This window comes from Haliaeetus albicilla, chromosome 11, assembly GCF_947461875.1.
Source record: "Haliaeetus albicilla chromosome 11, bHalAlb1.1, whole genome shotgun sequence".
Taxonomy (NCBI): Eukaryota; Metazoa; Chordata; class Aves; order Accipitriformes; family Accipitridae; genus Haliaeetus; species Haliaeetus albicilla.
The window spans coordinates 36775603-36794168 of NC_091493.1; the positions used below are offsets into that span (position 1 = coordinate 36775603).

The window sequence follows — 18566 nt, forward strand, 5'->3', positions numbered from 1 at the left end:
TCGGAGAGTAATCACACACTGACCCTGCTTGTATGCAAACTTTGGGAATATGAACTAGCAAAAAGGGTGAATAAATTATGGAGTGGCCTCACCAAGAAAGTATTTGTAATCCCCTAGATGGCCATTTCACCAAAGAGATGGACAAAAGAACCCAAAATATATTGCAGGCAAAAACCCGCACTGGCAAGGAGCGTCCTCTGAAGAGGTGTCATCTTCCTTAATTCCTCAGAATCTTGAATTGTTATCATCAAGTAGGAATACTTTTAGGCCTCATTAGCAAGCATAATGCTACACGAATGTAATCTAAAATAAAGCATCAGGGTGAGCACCCTCGGTAGTATCTCGATTTTACGATGGTAACAAAAACCACCGCCGCATCGCTCAGCCGTCTGACGCTTGTGGGTTCGCTAGAGCGTGTTACCGAATTTATTACCGAAACAAATCCGAGTAAACCCGGCTGTTCCGCGCAGACGCCCACAGCGCTCTCCACACCTCCCGCCGCTCACCTCAGGGAAACCTCCGCGCCCGCGCCGACGGCCCCGCGCATGCGCACAGCAGCGGCCGCCCGCGGAAGCGGCGGACGGGCCTCTGGAGGCGCTGGCGACGGCGGCGGAGGAGGATGAGCAGCCGGGCGGCGCCGGGCGCGCCCGGGTGGGCCTGTGCGTGCTGTGCGGGCTGCCGGCGGCCGGCAAGTCCACGCTGGCCCGCGCCCTGCGCCGCCGCCTGCCGCAGCGGCCGGGCTGGGCCTGCGCCCTCCTCGACTACGACGAGCTCATCCCGCCGGAGGCCTTCGGCTCGCCCGAGCCGGGGGCGGGACCGGCGGAGCCGTCCCCATTGGTCAGTGGCGGTTTTCTTCCTTCCCGCTGCGCCGCTCTCTGCTCTCATTGGCCAGCCGAGGCGCCTGGCTGCGGCCGTTGCTAGGCAGCGCGGCCCGGCCCTCACGCCGGGCCTTCCCGCCCGGCTGCCGCTGCCCCCGCGGCGGGGCCTGGGGCGGGCGGTGGGTGCGCGGGGCCTTCACCCCTCCGCTGCCTTCCTCCGCAGCTGCCCCGCTGGAAGCGGAGCCGGCGGGAGCTGCTGCAGTGCCTGGAGCGGTTCCTGCGGGCGGTGGTGACCGGGGACCCGCTCTCTGCCCCGGCCACCGCCGCCCAGCCGGCCTGGGAGCGCTTCCTGGCCTGCTGCCACGGGCAGGGGCTGCTCTCCTCAGCGGAAAGCGACGCCGGGGCTGGCCGTTCCTGGACACTTGCAGCCACGTCTAGGCCGCTCTACCTGATCTTGGATGACAATTTTTATTATCGGAGCATGAGATACGAGGTGTACCAGCTGGCTCGCAAATGTAATTACTCTTCGTTGCTATGCGTAAGAACGTTTTCAGCTTCGTAGGGAGTTCGGTGCGCTTCAGCTGCCTTTCTTCCAGCGCTCTTGTGGAACATTTGTTACTCTTAATCGCTAGGTTCCCGCGGTATAGTAAGCATCAACTTAACTTTAGTACTGTTTTATTAGAAATTGCTAGGTCGCTTAAAGCCCTTCTTATGTATGTTGATCTCAGAAATTACTACTTGGGCAGCCTTGAAGGTAAAATTGTTTGTATTCTTTTTAGGTTTGTATTCTTTTCAGGCTCAAAACGAGTGTAGCACTTCCTCATTCGTGTAAAGCCTTTCTTGTGCACGTTGCTCTCAGAAGTTTTTACTTAAGCAGTTTAAAGGTAAGATTGTCTGTTTATTTCTTTTAGATTCCTTGAGCTTCTGCCAGTTATTTTTAGAGTGTCCACTTGAATGCTGCTTGCAGAGGAATCGTCTAAGAAGTCATCCATTACCTGACCAGACAATATGTTTAATGGCGAGAAGAATAGAAATGCCAGATCTCAAGAAAAATGCTTGGGAACAGAACAGCCTCATTCTGAAAAGTTTTGATTGCACTTCAGAGGATAAGTATGCTACTGGATTGATGCTAGGGTTTTCACTAAGTACTGTTTTCATAAACGGATGGGTAGAAGCTTTTTACTGCATCTAAACAGTATGTAAAAAAATATTCTATATGGTGGTTTTTGGAAGCCAGGCAATTACACACACAATACATGCCAGTTGTCGGGAACTCACAGCCATCATTCTTCGCAGAGTTAACCTCAAAACTAACTGCACTTCTAAACTGCTGCTGAAAGTTTATGTAAATTGGCTGAAACATAAGACTGGAAATAATTTGCTGTAGTTCTAGTTGTAATTGTTTTTCACCTAACTTGCTGTATAAAGATTATTTCATTGATTGCTTCATGAATTTAACTGAAAACTTGCTTTTTTTCCTGTGATGAGGCATCAGTACAAAATGAAAGAAAAGTCTTCAGTGAAACCATTTGATTAATGTGGCTTACTCTTTTGTTTGTTTTCTTAGTGAGCAGATAATTAGTTTGCTGGCTGCTGCTTTGGAAAATCCAGTGAAGCAAAATGAGGAAAACACTGAACAAAAGGTAGCACTGCTTGTCTTCACAGTCATAGCTCTTTCAGATGATGGTGAATGAGTGAGTTAGTTATTCCCGAATTGTGCACGGAACACCGTGATGACAGGAACTGCAAAATAGCTACTGCATTTCTTGATTGCAAAAGCACACACAGAAGAGTTAATCCTATTTGAAATGTGTACTTCTGTCATGTTATTAATTTAAACCACTGAACTACCCTCAAGAATACTGTTACATGTTCTAGGGTAGTAAAAAGATTTTGGAGCTGTCACATCACACTGAGGAAAATAATGTTCACTTCTTAATGTCACACATATCTCTCTGGCAGTCAGTCACCAGGTGTACATACCCGCCTCCACATTCCAAGGAACAGGTGTGCACTGCACCCGTCACCGAGTTGCTGCTAACATTTTACTTGTTTTCAAAGAGTACTTCAAAAGTTGATGACAGTCTAAATCAAATATAACGCGTTTGCATGTATTCTTCCTTCCTGTTTGTCACCCTGGGTAGGAAGCCGATCGAGCAATCTGTGCAGCTAGTACTGTCCATCAGGCTGATCAGACATGCAGACGCATCATCTCTCAGACAATGAAGGACGCAAAAGGTACGCGTAGCATATTCCAGGTGCTAGCTGGCAACATAGGACTAAACCTATGAAATTTCCTTGGGGTAAATTGTTAAGGAATCCCAGACCTGCAGGCCTGACTGAGGCAATCGCCTTCAGAAGTCTGGTCAAAGTTGTTTGTAGAATGTGAGTCAAAGTCTGTAAATTTTGTCTTTAAGCATGAAGATAGAAGTTCAGCTTTAATTTTCTTTTAGATAAAAACATACCCTCAAGTGAGATGAAGAGCCTGGCCGAAGAACTCAACAAACTCAAAGCAGAATTTTTGGAAGACTTGCGGCAAGGAAATGAGTTGAAAAACCAAAGTTGCATACAAAATCAACATTCTGACCCTGCTACAAGTGTAATTTCTTCATTCCAACATGAGGCAACCAATGTAGTTAATAAATATATTTTAAAATAGTGACAGAGACTGTTGGTGTTTAACTCCAGAGTGTTTAAAATGCAGTACTCTTTCAGCAGTACAGCTGAAAACATCTTACGAGATACAGCTTCCGTCTATGGAGGATCCTGCCTTCTCTAATAACTCCTCTCCCTGCATTATGGAAGAGAAATAGTCTAGCATACCGTGTTTGACTTTGAGGATCAAGCCAACAACAAACCAGCCTTAGATTTTATTTAAATTCCACAGAATCATAGAAAAAGCCTGGGAGGAACACTTACAAGTCATCTAGTCCTGTTCCCTGCTTACGGGGGGACAAACTTCAAGCTGGATGAGCTTCCTCAGAGCCTCCTCCAGCTGAGGTTTTGAAGAGCACCTTGGATGGTGACAGGCTTGGCTCTGTCAAACAGGTACCTGAGCATTGCCAGAGAATACATGTCTAGGAAGGTATAACAAGAAGCAAGATGGATGGCTCTTGGCTTTTCTGCTTCTTTCCCTGACAGAAACTGCAAAGAATCAGAAACTTGAGAGTTGCATGCATGTACACACATGTGGGATTAACTCCAGTGTCCAAAAGGTACTTGTAACTTGGTGCCACCTTCAAAGTTGCTAATAACAACACACACAGAAGTTCCATATGCAGTGACAACCACCTCACCATGATAAAAACTCTCATTTCAGACACAGAAGCACTCTTGATAAGAAGGAAATATGAGTATGAGGAAAAAAAGGATTTGGAAGATGACCAGATGTGCAGGGTTAACAGTGGGAAGGGGTAGAAGTGTGTCCTGGTTTTCAACTTAAGCAGACTGAAACATAAATGCACTGTTCCTTGCTTACCCAAGAGGTAAGCTTACCTTCCTTACCATATCTAGACCAGAGCTAGTCATGAGCAGTTCACCAGTTGTACCTGTTCAAGCATATGCAATTAAGAATTAACAGGAGACTTAATTAGAAAGTGTTATTTTATTCGTATCTTACAAAAGCAAAGCTTCACAACATGAACTACACTAGATATAGTCGAGTTATTTCAGAATTAACCTTGTCATCTGAAAACATTCACTACACAATAAAATTTATTTTACAACTCTAACGGGTTTCATTTTTGCATACAAAATATGCTCTTTACACTGAAATACATATTATTAACAAAGCAGGTACTTAGAAGCACATACACAAAGATTGCTCAATGAAAAATGCTTCAGCAGGGGATAGATTTCCTGCAGCAGAACATCCATTTGCTGTAGATTTTCAAAGAAGCTTAAAATTAATAGAAAACTTGCCAGTGAAGACTTCTAAATTACATTCCCTTCGTCAAAAAGAAACAAAAAACAAACAAGCAACCCCCCCCCCCCCCCAAACATTCTGGAACAAAACAAATAGCAACAGATCATTTTGCTAGGAAACACTGTTGGAATGTGTCTTCCAGCACCGAGTTTTACGTTAAAATGCCAATCAACACTTTATGTCAAAATCCTCTTCATCTAAACATGTATCTGTGAAAAAACAACTATTTTTCCCTATTAGCTGCTTTACAGTTGGTTTCAGTATTAACCAAGATAATATCCTATGATCTTCAGTCTAGTATCTGCATGTTCATCGGACTATTCAGTCTCACAATAAGTCTGTATTAAGAGTACTATAAATAGTGCATGTTAAAAATGTCAACAAATCCATAAAATAATCTATTACAACACAAAAACCCTACAAAGTTAATGTTTTGCAACTACAGAACTTAACAGAGTCAAGCTATGGAAAAATTTCAGCTCATTCCCAAACTTCCCTGTTAATACAAGTTAAAATGCTAATTGTCACCTTATAATATAAGGATTTGGTTTTTAAAACAAAAACAAGGTAGTGCAGTGTAGCACATGGAGAACTCAATATGAAAAGTCCTACTAACCAAGGACTCAATCCCACAATTCCTGACAAGCATCCCTCCTTGACTCAGCAAGGCCTGCTTGTACAAGTGAATCATCAGGATCGTACTCTACAACAATTTTCCAGTACTAATTCTGGTCTTTAAATTATAGTAAACAGTATGTACAAAATTGTGAAAAACTAATATGAAAATACACCTTCCAATCCTACTCAGTAGACAGAAGGAAACAGATATAGTCAGGGTACTGTTTGGCACAACCGAACATACAGTATTATGCTGAAAATTTAAGAATCCTAGTCCAGAGGGGGACCCTCTCTGAAGGACTAGTCAGCAGGGATCTGCCCCGCAGGTCTGGTTGCAGATCAAGGGATGAACACCAAAGCCTGCTGCTGCCTAAGAACCGCCCCCCTGCAAACAGGAGCTTGCACAAGGAAAGAAGGAAAAATATTTTTATCATTGTTCAACAGTTCATAGGTGTTCAAGCTCGTTTTCTTTTCCTTAGGTACTTCGAAGCAGAAACAATGGTATTAAGTCAGCAGTATTAAAATACTTCTGAACAACAATTTGCAAGGTCTGGGGTTAGGGGTTTTTGGGGTGGTTTTTTTTCCACCTTCCCCCCATAACAGAGGATCCCCTCTTAAATGAGGGCCCCTTTTCAGTAAGATCATGCAGGCTTCCTCTTGCTAGCAGCTACCTCTACTAGTGACCTATCTATTCTCTTACCTGAAATTTCGTTCAGGGGCATCATGATTCAGAAGTCATTTTTCTAAATCACCAAATGATTAGCAAACACAAAAAGAAAAGTCTGTAACGTTTACAGGCACTGCCTGTGAAATTCCTAATGGGCCAGAAACCACATAAATGGAATGGAAGGACAAAATCTCAAACATCTGTGCACATCGGAGTTAACCTCCCTACCAATACCAAGAGGAAGAAAGGCTGGAGCCACAAACCAAGGAGAACTTGGCTGTTGTGATCGGCATCGTTCAGTCCTGGAAGGTGCTCCTTGGAGCACCCCCACTCCAGAAGTTTCCTTGGAGTTGCTAGAGCCTAGGAATAGAAGTTTGCTTCACCTATCAAAAGGCAAGGAAAGTGACCTCTATCAATTACTAATTGTAATGGTCTTCAACACTAACGTCTGTTGTTCTAATATTGTATTTTTACCAAATTTAGATTTTAGAATGTGTCAATACATGATCAAAAGAGAGCTATCATTTCTACATTACTCTCTTGACTAGAACGGTCATGTTACAAAACCTGTATAGGAGCAGTAAATTCCAACTGGATTCCAGTTCAATCAAGTTTCGTCCTTAAAATAAAGGACTCTCTATGTTTATGCACACAGAGTTGCAGTGTTGCTTTTAAAATAAATTTTGAAAGTATAAAGCAATAAAGAGATATTTTGGAATTATAAAGAGTGTCACTATGAAAAATAGAAATTACATTCTCTTTTACAAATCCACTGAAAAGGATTTTGAACCAGGCCTGAAACCAAAGACATTTTTAAGAGTGATAGTGTGCTATCATTCATCTTCACTACACTGGAAGTACTTCAATGGCATATTTTTGACCTCATTACTACAAGACTACGTGCAGCCAAGAATCCAGTTCCTTCAGCTGGTTACTTAAGCACAGAAAATTCAACAGTAGGTAAGTTAGGTAGAAACATATTTGGTTTGAAAATTTCTAGTTCACTGAAGTCAAAATTACTTCTAAAGCTAAAATTCTCAGAAGGGTAGTTTTTCCTGCGTTGATCTTACACTGAAGTCATTGTAAGTTTTTCTATTGGCCTCAGGAAGCTTTAGCTCCCATAACAATATACATTTGAATAAGCCAAACGTATGCTATTCAGATTCCAACCTCTGACTTGCAGAACATTAATAAAATCTTCCTGCTTCTAACAAAACATATTTGCTGCCATAATCTGCTGATAGTAAAAGGGGAATATATAAGGGAAGCTTTAAGTTGTCTCAAGTAAGACAAACTAAGGTAAAAGTGCATGTCTAAATATGGGAAAAGTAACAGTTCTTCACTTTTTTTTTGAAACATTACAAATTCCTGTGTAGCACATTAAGAGCTTTCATTAATTCTTGCTAGGAAGTTTTATTTAGGTTTACATTAAAGTGCCTGTCCATTAGCCTAGGTGCTTCTAAAGTAAGATGTACAGTATAAAAAAAATAAACATGTGCAATGGACTTCATGTACATCTTTAGTTACCATTCGCCACCTACAATTATTAATCACAATGACTTCAAATGTAGTCAGCCGGTATTCCTTTCCCTACTATATGAACAGTTCAGAAAACCCAGAAGCCCTTCCCCTTATTTCTAGCACACTGAACGGACAACAAATCCAGGGGAGAGGACAAGACAAACTGACTTCCAAGTTAGCCTAAGTTTACAATAAGCTAGATTATACAACTTTCAAACATGCAGGCAACCTATCAGTTGTAGCTTGGCCCGAGATAAAACTGAACAAATGATTTTTAATTTGTAAACCTCTTGTTTGTTTCTACTAGAACTTCTATCAGCAAGACAGAAGTCTAATTGTGCAAATTTTAAATATCTGTACAAATTAGTTTAAGGCAGTTAAAAATCTCACTGAATATATATTAGTTCTACAAGCTCTTTATTATGACTGTTTAAAATTACCTCCTTTTAAAAAAAATGACACTTAAAATTTGGTAAGTGTAGTTTAAAATAAGGTGTCATATTTAATTTTTCTTTTGTATAACTAGTGAATGACAAGCTTTTAACTCTTTTTTCCTACCAGAGTTTCATTCACAATAACCTGTTATCTTCTAGTTTTGTGATGAGCTTTAAAAATAATAGTTAAATTAGTGTTTGAACCCTAGCATGAAGAGTTTAGACTATACTAAGCAAAAACATAAATTATTAACCTTCATCAGATTACAGCAAGTTTTACATCAAATTGAATTTGTATATGAAAGTTGTTTCTGTTTGTTTTTCCCATTTGGAGCAGCTAGGTTTTTAAGGACAAGTACGTCTCCAAAGTAACCATATGTGTCATTGCATTAACCTTTCGTATTTTATGGTTAATATATTTCGTCTTGCCTAGTAAATAGTCTGATAATAGCAACCTACATTTCAGGACACACTCTGCTTCTACATTTGTAGAACATTTATTGGGATTAAGTGCAAGCAACTTAAATTTAGCGATCAAAGCATGTAAATGCATTCCAATTCTTACAGCACTCACTCAGCTTTTTTGAAAGGCTACATATAAAATAACAACTACATCTTACACAAAATTTCCCTGGCAAGTTTTACGACAACACAGAAATAAATTTGCCTCCTTTGTCGAATTGACTAACGTGAAGATTCCTTATGGGCATGTGCAAGCTTTCCTTCAGCAAGTATGAAAAATATACTGTAATATGTTAAAAAACTAAATGAAAGCACGTTCTCAGTCAATGTTGACTATGTTGGCCTCTTGCAAAATGGCAAGCAAAGTCATACTTATTTTTACACTTACACCCACATATGTTGCACTGAAAAGGATTTTCAAATCCATGACATCCCATGTGAATAGTATAAAGGATATTGTCCGCAAAGTACATGTCACAGTGTTGGCAGTGATGCAGAAGCTGAGGGTCCTGAACTGGAAGGGTTGGAGCTGGAGTACTTGGCTGACTGTTACTTATGCTGGGAGTACTGGTGTGGGCACTGCGATCACTGCTGGGACCTGCCACGGGGCTATAGTTCCGTTGATTGTGTGTAGGTCGAGGATCTGGGCTGGTTGGAGATGAACTTTGAGGAATATTTGCTGACACAGCTGAAACTACTGCAGGTGCAGCAGGCTGCTGTATCATGAAAGGCTTTTCATCTTGACAGGAAACAACGTCAGGAGAGGCTGGATTTTGGTTTTCAGGTGGCAAGCTAGATAACTGTCCAGCTAATGTAGAGAGCTGATTTAAAGGATTATCTACCATAAGGTCTTGTGGATCTCTTGGCAACCCACTGCTCTGGGTTGTTTTGGTCATGCTCTCATATGCTTCAGTCTGGATATTTGGGATTTCATGAGTGAAATCATTAAGGTAGTCTGGTTTCTGAACCACCATGGAAGGTGGACTCAAATTAATTAATGCTCTTCTGCTGTACCCTAAATTGCTGGTCTTCTTCTGCAAAACCCCCCACATTTTCTTGCTGCTTAGGGAAGACCTTGTACCCTTGACAGGCACCATTTTATGTTTGCGTCTGCGGTGGTGAGATAAGTTGCTTCTGTCACTGCAGCGAAAGGAACACAATTCACATTTGTATGGTTTTTCACCAGTATGCGATCGCATATGAGCTTCCAGATGACGTTCATAAGCTGATGCAAAGGGACATAAATGGCATCTGTGCGGCTTCTCACCTGGAAAATTACAACAGATTAACTGTAGCATCTCAGAGTGCCTGAAAAAGGCTTTTAATGGAACAGAAAGTAGCTAAATAGGAGCTGCTAATCTAACAGTTCAGCTTCAGAGTCACTGCTAGTCTTAAGTTTAGCTGGTTATTTGGTGGAAAAGTAAATTTAGACATCTCTGCCTCACCCAAGTGACAATAAGTGTAAGAACAAAAATGTGACCAGAATTAGCATAACAGATAACCTGACTAGGAATTGCAGCAATGATGCCAAGGACTGAATGCAGTGATGTTTGTGCAGTGCTCTTAACTGGATCCAAACTCTACCTCACCTATAAAGCACATAAGCAGTTGGCTACAGGAATGTCTGCACCACCAAAATGTAATCATTCTTAATGGTAACTGTGTTTAAACATTGAGGGAGAGTATCCTTTCAGTATCTTCCAAACACTCCTAGTTTTAAACATCCTGGAACTATTATCTAAATAACCCACATACACATGCATCCGCTTAAGAACTGAATTTTGAAAAAGGATCCTGTGGCTTAAGAGTTATTAAAGAAAACAAAAGCCAGCTAAGCCCTGGACAACTGTGTGTTCTCTCAGACATGATAATACCAGATATTCTCCTTTCTGATAAGTAGAACTTTCCTCTTCTATTAAATGATATTTAGAGATAATAACATTAACACTTTTAAAAGTATTTAGAAAACTTTCAAACAATTACAGGCCAACACATTTGTAACATAATACTTCGGGACTTTTGATTTTCCTTCATAGACTGATCTTTTAGGATTTTTTAGATCCAGGTCTGCAATGTTAGAAATGCCTAAAGGATTTGATGCATGTTCAGGTGCTGAAATGAAACATCATCTTATCTTCCTATCTAGAATGCCAGGTCAATTTCTAAATCACTGTTAAGCAACCGATTCTCTTGCCACACAGCATGACAAACTCCAAAAAAATGTGAGTGGGCTCCTTCTCTTCAGCCTCTTTTTTTTTTTTTTAATATTTTCTACTATTTTAAATACAGGGCAATACATCTGGTTTTTGGCTTTCAAAACCCATCTAGAACAACTGTAAAACCCAAAGACTGAAGGGAACAAGGGCCACTATTACACTGCAAGCACTGTACAAGCCCCATAAGATGGCATGTGACTAACGCAGCAAGCCCTTCCTGTGTGGAGCATCCTACAGTTTGGAATCACAATCTGGGATACTGAATAGGAGATTTTTCTTTTCTCCTACATCACTGGCTCTTCAAGAGGAAAGCAAGCAATTTTTGTGCTGCCTCTAGGTACCTTATTTGCACCAACTGAAACCATGATTTCTCCATAAGCATAAAATGTATTCAGATAGATATGTATGTGTAAAGATCTGGAGATTTGGTACAAACAATGATGTAAAAAGGCTGACAAACTCCCTGCATTCACAAAGAATTTGTCAATCTGAATGGGCTAATTTCATTCTAAACTGGTTACACAGAGATAAAGATTTGCATCCCGTGTTGCACACCCTTAATACACCACAGCTGATGAACTGCTAATTATACTGCTGTCAGACTCAGCATGAAGTTAATTCTGCAGTAAGTTGCACTTGATAATGGTTGCGTGATCATGCCTGGATCATAATTACTTTGGCAGATACCTTGCTGCACTTGCATGTTATCCAGGATGCATTACCTGTTTACTTACATTGCTCTGAGGCTACTAGGCAGCTATCACTTCCCTATTTTAATGCTGATTCAGTCACTCTGAGCCTTCCTAGTCCATGCAATCCATCTCTTGGCCCCTTGCACGCTTCCCCACTATGCTTCTGAGCAAAACTACACTCAGGTCTTGGATGTCCTTGTCCTTAAGTGGAAAAAAAACAAGAAAAAAAAAACCACCACAAAAAAACCCTTGCTTGTTCTGGAGCCCTCTGTCTCTGTACAAAGAAACAAAGTGGGGCTTTCTGAAGAGCCGTTAAGTTAATGCCAAAATGATGTTGCTGTCAGGACACCACACAGTGTGTATTAAAATTAAGGATATGAAACGTATTGTAAAAAAGCAAAGGGGAAACTATACAGAAAAACAAATAAACCTCTGACAGCCTGTCTATATTATAAAGCTGAACAGATTGCTATAGGGAAATGAACTGTTATCATTGTACAGTTATTGGTATTTCATTAGGCATCAGGCATGTTTGAACCAGTAACCTGGCTACAAACCATTCACTGTGTGAAGGTGTGCCCAAATTGCTGAAGCTCTTTGGTAGACGATAGGCTGACACCCCCTGCATCCCTCTCTCACTGCTAGTTAGCTTTCTGAAAATGGAAGTAATTCAGACTGCGTGATTTTGCAGTAGAGCAACGTGCGCCTTCGATATGGCTACCTTTTCCTAGCACCTTTGTGAAAGTTTCTTTGATGAAATGAGTTATGCATATACCCTCTGATAACAGGAATACCTGCAGCTGCACTGAGACAATAGTCACCCCACACGTAAAGCTCTTTTCTTCTGGTATAATGCTAACAATACCATATATTGTGACCATGTGAAATGACTCAAAATGTTAGTCAAGGCACAAACCCCAAGTATTACGCTTTGCCCTAAAAACTGAGTTTGTGTAGCTCATGGAATGTTTGCTTCTGAATAATGACCACTGGGTCAGAGATTTTTGAGGATGTTTCTTAGCATCCTAATTCTTGGTTGGAATCCTTCTTGCTTTTGTATATATTATGTTGCAACCATGCTGAAATGGTCATAATCTGCACCAGGAATTGTTCTGCTACCTCTAGCCACTTAGTAACCTCTACTCCCTAAAGTAGCAGCAGGATAAGAAAGCATTCTGAAAACACAAAAGAACTGTTAACCTAAGATCTGAGAGTATAAGAAAGGTAGGCAACTTCCTACAGTAAGAGAAGGAATGCTGACACTATACCAATAACTACATTTTGATACTTAAAGGAGGAAGATTTGAATTTTTGCTCTCTAGTATGGCTATAATTTATGACATTTGGCATTAAGTAACAACACGTTATTTCAGTCATTCTGTTTGAGAAACCCCATGCGCACCAAAGCCATCAAAAACTTCTCAAGAATCAGCGAACGCACAACACCAACTTCTTCGAGTAGTAATTTGTGTTTCCCATCACAGCTCTAGCAGTCCATCTGCTCATGTTGACAACTGGCCAGTAGTAACTGTGGGCTTGGGGATGCAAGTTTTTAGATGGCAATAGCTATAGGCTACTGAAAAGACATGGAATTTTAAAGTTGATGTTACTTCTGCACCTCTAAGTACCTTTTAAAAATGAACTGTGTAAGTCTGCAGTACAGTTTCTCCCACTACTGCATCATCCTCATTTCACAAGCTCAGAAATAGCACTGCGCAGAGTAAAGCTGTTAAAAAGAAAAGATCTCTCGTTGTTCACAGACCATATGAGGCAAATGGTAGGTGAAGCTGTAACTGCTTTATGAAAAACCAGACAAAAATAATGCTCCAAAACACACCGCTGCTTTGCAGATGTGCAGCAAGCCATAGCATTAACACTGTGTCAAATGCAGGTTCACAAGCCACAGTATTTTATCCACTATTGGATCTACATGAAAATTTCCACTGAGAATCTGAAAACAGCAACAGCTACACACAGAGGTAGCTCACGGTAGCACAAGAGAAGAATTTACAAGATCTTCAGAGTCTAAACCTCAGAACTCTTTGATTTCTAGTTGGTTGCCATTTTCTATCCTGTTATGCCTTGTCAAAACAAGCCAACACTGCAGGGCCAGTGCAAGGAGCACTGACTTCCCCAAAATACATCCTGGGAGTTACTGTGTAGAAGCAATGGTTCACAGCAAAGCAAGCATCTGATTAACAATAACCATACCCAAAGAGAGCTACAATTACATCCAAGTTACAACAATGCATTTCCTTCAAAGGGAGTCCCAGAAGGCCACCTGCCCAAGACCACTGAAACGATATGCTTAAAAGTTTTGGGACAGTGCATACCAGACTGGACACCTGTAGAAACTTCCATTCTTTGCAGAATACAATTTTTCTTATTACTCTAGTTAACAGCCATAAAGTCTTCAGTATTGGTGTAATACACTGGGCAGGCACCAAAGTCAGACTTCACAAGGACCTTCCGTTTGTTTTCTCTCATTTGCCAAGAAGTCAGAGCTGACTTCATGAACAGTTTAGGATATTCTAACCTTTACTAAGAGTTTTGCTTTTCAGCTTTATAAACCCAACAGTGGCAAATGCTCTTAAAGAAGCCACAGTAAGTATTTTTTCTTTTCATTACTGTTATTAATCACTTATTTGACGATATGCCTTCACATTTGAATATTCTACCAACATGAAAACTTTATTCTTATTACTATGTTTTATACTTCCACATCTAGAATGTTGTGCAAAACAGTAGTATTTTCACAGCTAAACAACAGAGGAGAAGCAGCCCCTATAAATCTCCACATGGCAACATGTACATTTTTCACTTTTCTGATTAGCAAGGAAAAACTAAAAGTTACATTTAGGGCCCTTCAATTTACACTGATGCTTTCACGCTAAACTTTACTCCCATATATAGTTACTTCAAATTCAATAGTTGCAATAATAAATGTAAGCAGAAATTTGCATAATTTAAATAGGTACAGGGCACACTCTTAAAAAACCAGTCTATTAAAAAAACCTAAACGCTTCTAATTGTTGAGTAACTCCATGAACTATCACACTGCTTGAAGATGCCAACTCCTCACTTGCAAATCATACCATTGACTTAGTATCACAATGCCTCACAGCAAAGTACTGCAGAATACTTCATACCTGTATGAATTCTGATATGCTCTATAAGCCGTGCTGTTCCTTTGCTGGCATAGTTGCAGTATCGACACTTTAACTTTCCATCAAATGTCCTTTCAAACCCATCCACTAACATTCCTGAGTTCTCATCCAGTGAAACTTCAACAGAAGGATGATCCAGACCATTCTGATCACCTTCTGTCCCAGCTGTGAATAACCAAGAGATTTCAGTCAAGCATCAGTGGGATACTATCTATTTTGCTGTGAGATTGTGCCAAATAACTTTTGCTTCTCTATGCCCTTGGTCTTTAAATACACAGAACTATAAAAACATACCATGATTAAACCAAAAGTACATACGTATCTTTTGTGATGTGAAAACGACTATCAGAGATGCTTCCATATAATTGTAATAGCCTCCATAATTATCTGGAATGTAAACAATGCAGTCATTCTCAAAAAAATAAAATTTGATAGCACTGAAATTAGCTTACCTCCCTGAAGAGTCTCTGCTTCCTTATCTCCACTAACTGATCCAGAAATCATATTTACATGGTGAGTCTGCTGTGTAAGATATTCCTGAAAATCTTTTACAAAGTCCAAAGGTTCTGGCTTCTTTTCACCCATATTCCCTCTTTATGTTTACAACCACTTGTGCCTAGAAGGAAAAATATTTTCAAAACACAAGTGTCATTGAATTTGAATGCATTCATAAAAAAATTTTAAAGCCTTGTTTTTAAGTGAAGGATTACTTTTATCATACAGCATGAATCAATGCACAAATTGATAACCATAAGAATATTCTTTTTAGAATTTTTAACTCATTAAAGATTACCAAATATGTATGACTGGGGAAATGGATTTCAGCAACAGTAACATAAGGACAGTATCAAATGGGATAAAATGACATAATAATCAAAATCAACTTTTTTTTTTTTTTTTTTTTTAAATGGATCATACCTGAATTTCAGTTCCCTGTTAAGTAGCAAACATGCTCCAAAAGGTACTCCCAGCAGGTCAGACAGAAAGCACAGAGCACAGCTTCTCCACTTTCCCTGGAAGGAAGAAAAGGAAACATATGTCCATTATTCTTCCCAACCCCCGTGAGTTGTAAGAAAGAAAACTTGAAAAAAATATGTATGTTTTGAAAGACAGGTTCTAACACTCTACTGCTGTAAGTTTTAATAAAACAATTACACTTCCAGCAAAAACTTTCCAAAGACTGCATCCACTCCTTCATCTATCTCACTGAAAGACACTTCTATCTCACTGATCATTTGCGTAGTTCCTCTGGTGAACACATGGCTTCAAAAAATCCCAGAGTTGGCTAAGTCAGTTACGGTAACTGTAATGCTGGGAAACCAAGCAAATGTTGCTGATCAGCAAAAACGGAAAGAAGCCTTATAGAAAGCAATATTTCACAGTTCTCCCAAGATTTTAGTTTCCTATCCTGCATAAAACTCTTAATCCATTTCATTATTTTGCATTGAAATCAGAAAATTATTCATTAGAAGTCACTGGTCATGGTCTTTTCTGGGACTGTAAATGACAAACCTCTAGAGTCTCAATTTGCAATGAATTTGTGAAGACAGAATTTAGGATTCAGCTGGAAAGAGGACAATGAGTCAGTCACATTACCATTCTGCAGACTATAATCAGAAATAATTTATAATGCTACATTTTCAGTATCTTTTCATTTTCCAATAGCTACTAAACAAGGCATCAGGTGACCGACAAAAACTCAAGTCCTGAGTTCAAGACCACATTTAAACACATCCTCCTGTATTTTCAAAGTTATTTACAAGTGTTAGTTCACTTCTAGCATCCAGATGAGTATGTTCTTTCACATCATACCTAACTGTGCTCAACTACTATCATTATTAACACCATTAAGTTAGTTTTCAACACATCTTTACATATCAATTTTGCCTACCCTCTTTCAGGTGTCACCAGCCTCGTGTAGGCTTAAGTTAATTTGTATTCCATTTGTTGGTGTCTCCTGCAATAAAACAAAGATACCAGGATATGAATTAAAAATATGGAAGAGAGAAATAGAACAATGTAATGTAAAGTCCTGACCAGGTCAACTTTCGCCAAATTATAATAATAAGAAAAAACAATTTAAAATTAAACCACTCTAAATGTTGATTGGTTCAACATGAAACAACGTTAAAGGTCCGTATTTTCACAGAAGAATCTGTGTATCCCTTTGTGTAAGGCACAAAAACTTATTTGATCAATTACTTTTATAATGACATTTAATTTTTAAAGAAAATTACAGAAAATTTTAAAAATCTGATTGGGGAAAAGACGTTATTTTGGTGATCAACTGCATAAAACTTCCTTTCTCTTCCTCGTTGATTTAATTTGAAAACATTCATCCTTTTTTTTTTTTATGTCAACATAGGTGAGTCACCACAATTTAAGCACTGCCTCAAACCTCTATATTGTGTGCACAAAAGAACCTTTTGTGATTTTACGTGGTATTTTTTATAGGTATACAACCAGCTGTTCTCCTTTTCAGGGAAGAAGGATACAGATCAGATACTTGCTATGTCACTACTGCAAACCAGTAAATGCAATTCTAATTATCAGAAACCTGAGCAGACCAGCTCACGTTTCAGGCACTCGAATGGGCTGATCACACCAGATGTTCCTCAAGTTCTACTTACACAGAACATTTTCTGCATAGACAACTACATCTTCTCCAGCTTTGTACACTGACGGGTAGAATACCGGTTATTTGTTTTCTACACGGGCTCAACTGCTGGATTTAACACCAGTTACAGTGCTGATGTGTACCAAGTTTATTGTCTAAGAAGTGCCATAGGATGTGCTAGGATGAAAGGCATTACAAATATTTTGCCTAGAGAATTATACTAAAGAAAATAATTCAGAGTAAAACCAGTACTTTAACACACACAGTAAGAACTCACACCGCAGTAATTATAAGAGAATAAAATGACTACGAGCACATGTATACACCCTGTTTTCTTTTAAGGAATTAAGGAAAAAAAGGGGGGGGGGGGGGCATGTCTCTGCCCCAGTCTCACGTTTTCCACTACAATGACTTCAAATTAAAATAACGAAGAGGAAGGATCCCAAACTCTATCCAAGCCCTTCCTGCTCCTTCTGAAGGAGTTTTCTGCGTGGGAAGGGGAAGAGGAATCGCAGCGTTGGCGGTTGCCGGGCCGAGCCCCACGACCTGTCACCAGCCACGGAAAATCGCCGGTTGCTCCGCCACCCCCTCCCCACGCCAGACCGCGCACGAACCCCCCCGGCTTCCTCCACCTTTCTCCGACCCACGCCGCCTTCACGCGTGGGCGGGAAGCCACACGGTCACGGGTCGTTCGTCGTCGTCGTCCCGGCTTCAAAACAAGGGGGAAGCCGAGGGGCTGCACCGGCAGCACGGCTCTCCTCACCCGCCCGAACCGACAGCAGCCTCCCCCGGTGAGGCGCTCCCGCCCGTCCCCCTCACGCCAAAGGGAGGCCCCAGCGGGGAAGCCGCGGGGCGGGCAGAGCGTGTCACGGCTGACCGCTGCCACCGCCCCGGGGAAGGAGGGGAGGATTGCGGGTCGCGCTGCCGCCGAACTACCCCTCTACGGCGTAAGGGCGAAAGAAGGAGAGGGCGACTACTCACCGCCGCCACCCCGCGCCGCGGCCGCCGCCCGTTGCCGCCGCCGCTGCCGCCATGTTTGTTGTGCCTCCCGCGGCCCGGCCCGGCCCACTGCAGCCTCGCGAGACCGCGGCGGGGGGCGTGGCACCGGCGGCGGCGGGCAGCAAGATGGCGGCGGCGGCGGCGGGCGGTTGGCTGAGGAACTGCACGAAGGTGAAGCGGGGCGCCTGAGGGCGCGAGAGGGGTGGGTCCCCTGCCGTGATGGGGTCGCCGGGCGTCTGAGGGAGCGGCGGGCCGGGGGGTTCCGAGCTTGAGGGAAGGGGGGATCCCGCCTCGCTTCTCATCTCCTGTCGCCTCAGACCGCCGGTTAAGGCTGCCGAGGAGGCCCCCCGCGTCTCCGTTACGCGGCTCTCCGGTCCCTCCTGTGGGGACGAGGGCGGGCTCCGGGAGCCCGTCTCCCCGCCGGGGGAGC

General features: G+C 41.5%; 3 protein-coding genes across 5 annotated transcripts in view; 2 read left to right on the forward strand and 1 right to left on the reverse strand.

Annotated features, from left to right (window-relative positions):
• Positions 1-353: 353 nt before the first annotated feature.
• Positions 354-3480, forward strand: PSTK (phosphoseryl-tRNA kinase). Its single transcript, XM_069795710.1, has 7 exons — positions 354-447; positions 512-837; positions 1042-1333; positions 1730-1928; positions 2386-2461; positions 2963-3056; positions 3272-3480. Exons 1-7 carry the CDS (start codon positions 354-356, stop codon positions 3475-3477), a joined length of 1287 nt encoding a protein of 428 aa, XP_069651811.1. The 3' UTR covers positions 3478-3480.
• A 927-nt stretch (positions 3481-4407) lies between these two features.
• Positions 4408-18204, reverse strand: IKZF5 (IKAROS family zinc finger 5). 2 transcript variants are annotated; one of them, XM_069797171.1, is made up of 6 exons: positions 18119-18204; positions 16412-16477; positions 15439-15533; positions 14973-15136; positions 14503-14685; positions 4408-9712 (listed from the first exon to the last, which is right to left on the reverse strand). In XM_069797171.1, exons 4-6 carry the CDS (start codon positions 15103-15105, stop codon positions 8769-8771), a joined length of 1260 nt encoding a protein of 419 aa, XP_069653272.1. In that variant the 5' UTR covers positions 15106-15136; positions 15439-15533; positions 16412-16477; positions 18119-18204; the 3' UTR covers positions 4408-8768. The 2 variants fall into 2 exon arrangements, with proteins under 2 accessions (XP_069653272.1, XP_069653273.1); XM_069797172.1 differs by lacking the exon at positions 18119-18204 and adding an exon at positions 17151-17183.
• Positions 18141-18566, forward strand: part of ACADSB (acyl-CoA dehydrogenase short/branched chain) — a 28104-nt gene continuing 27678 nt past the window's right edge. For both annotated transcript variants that reach the window (XR_011326938.1, XM_069797168.1), the window contains exon 1: positions 18141-18307. Coding sequence is in view for 1 of the 2 variants with exons in the window: in XM_069797168.1 (XP_069653269.1) it covers positions 18170-18307 (138 nt within the window). In the remaining variant the exon portion in view is untranslated. The remainder of the gene's footprint in view (positions 18308-18566) is intronic.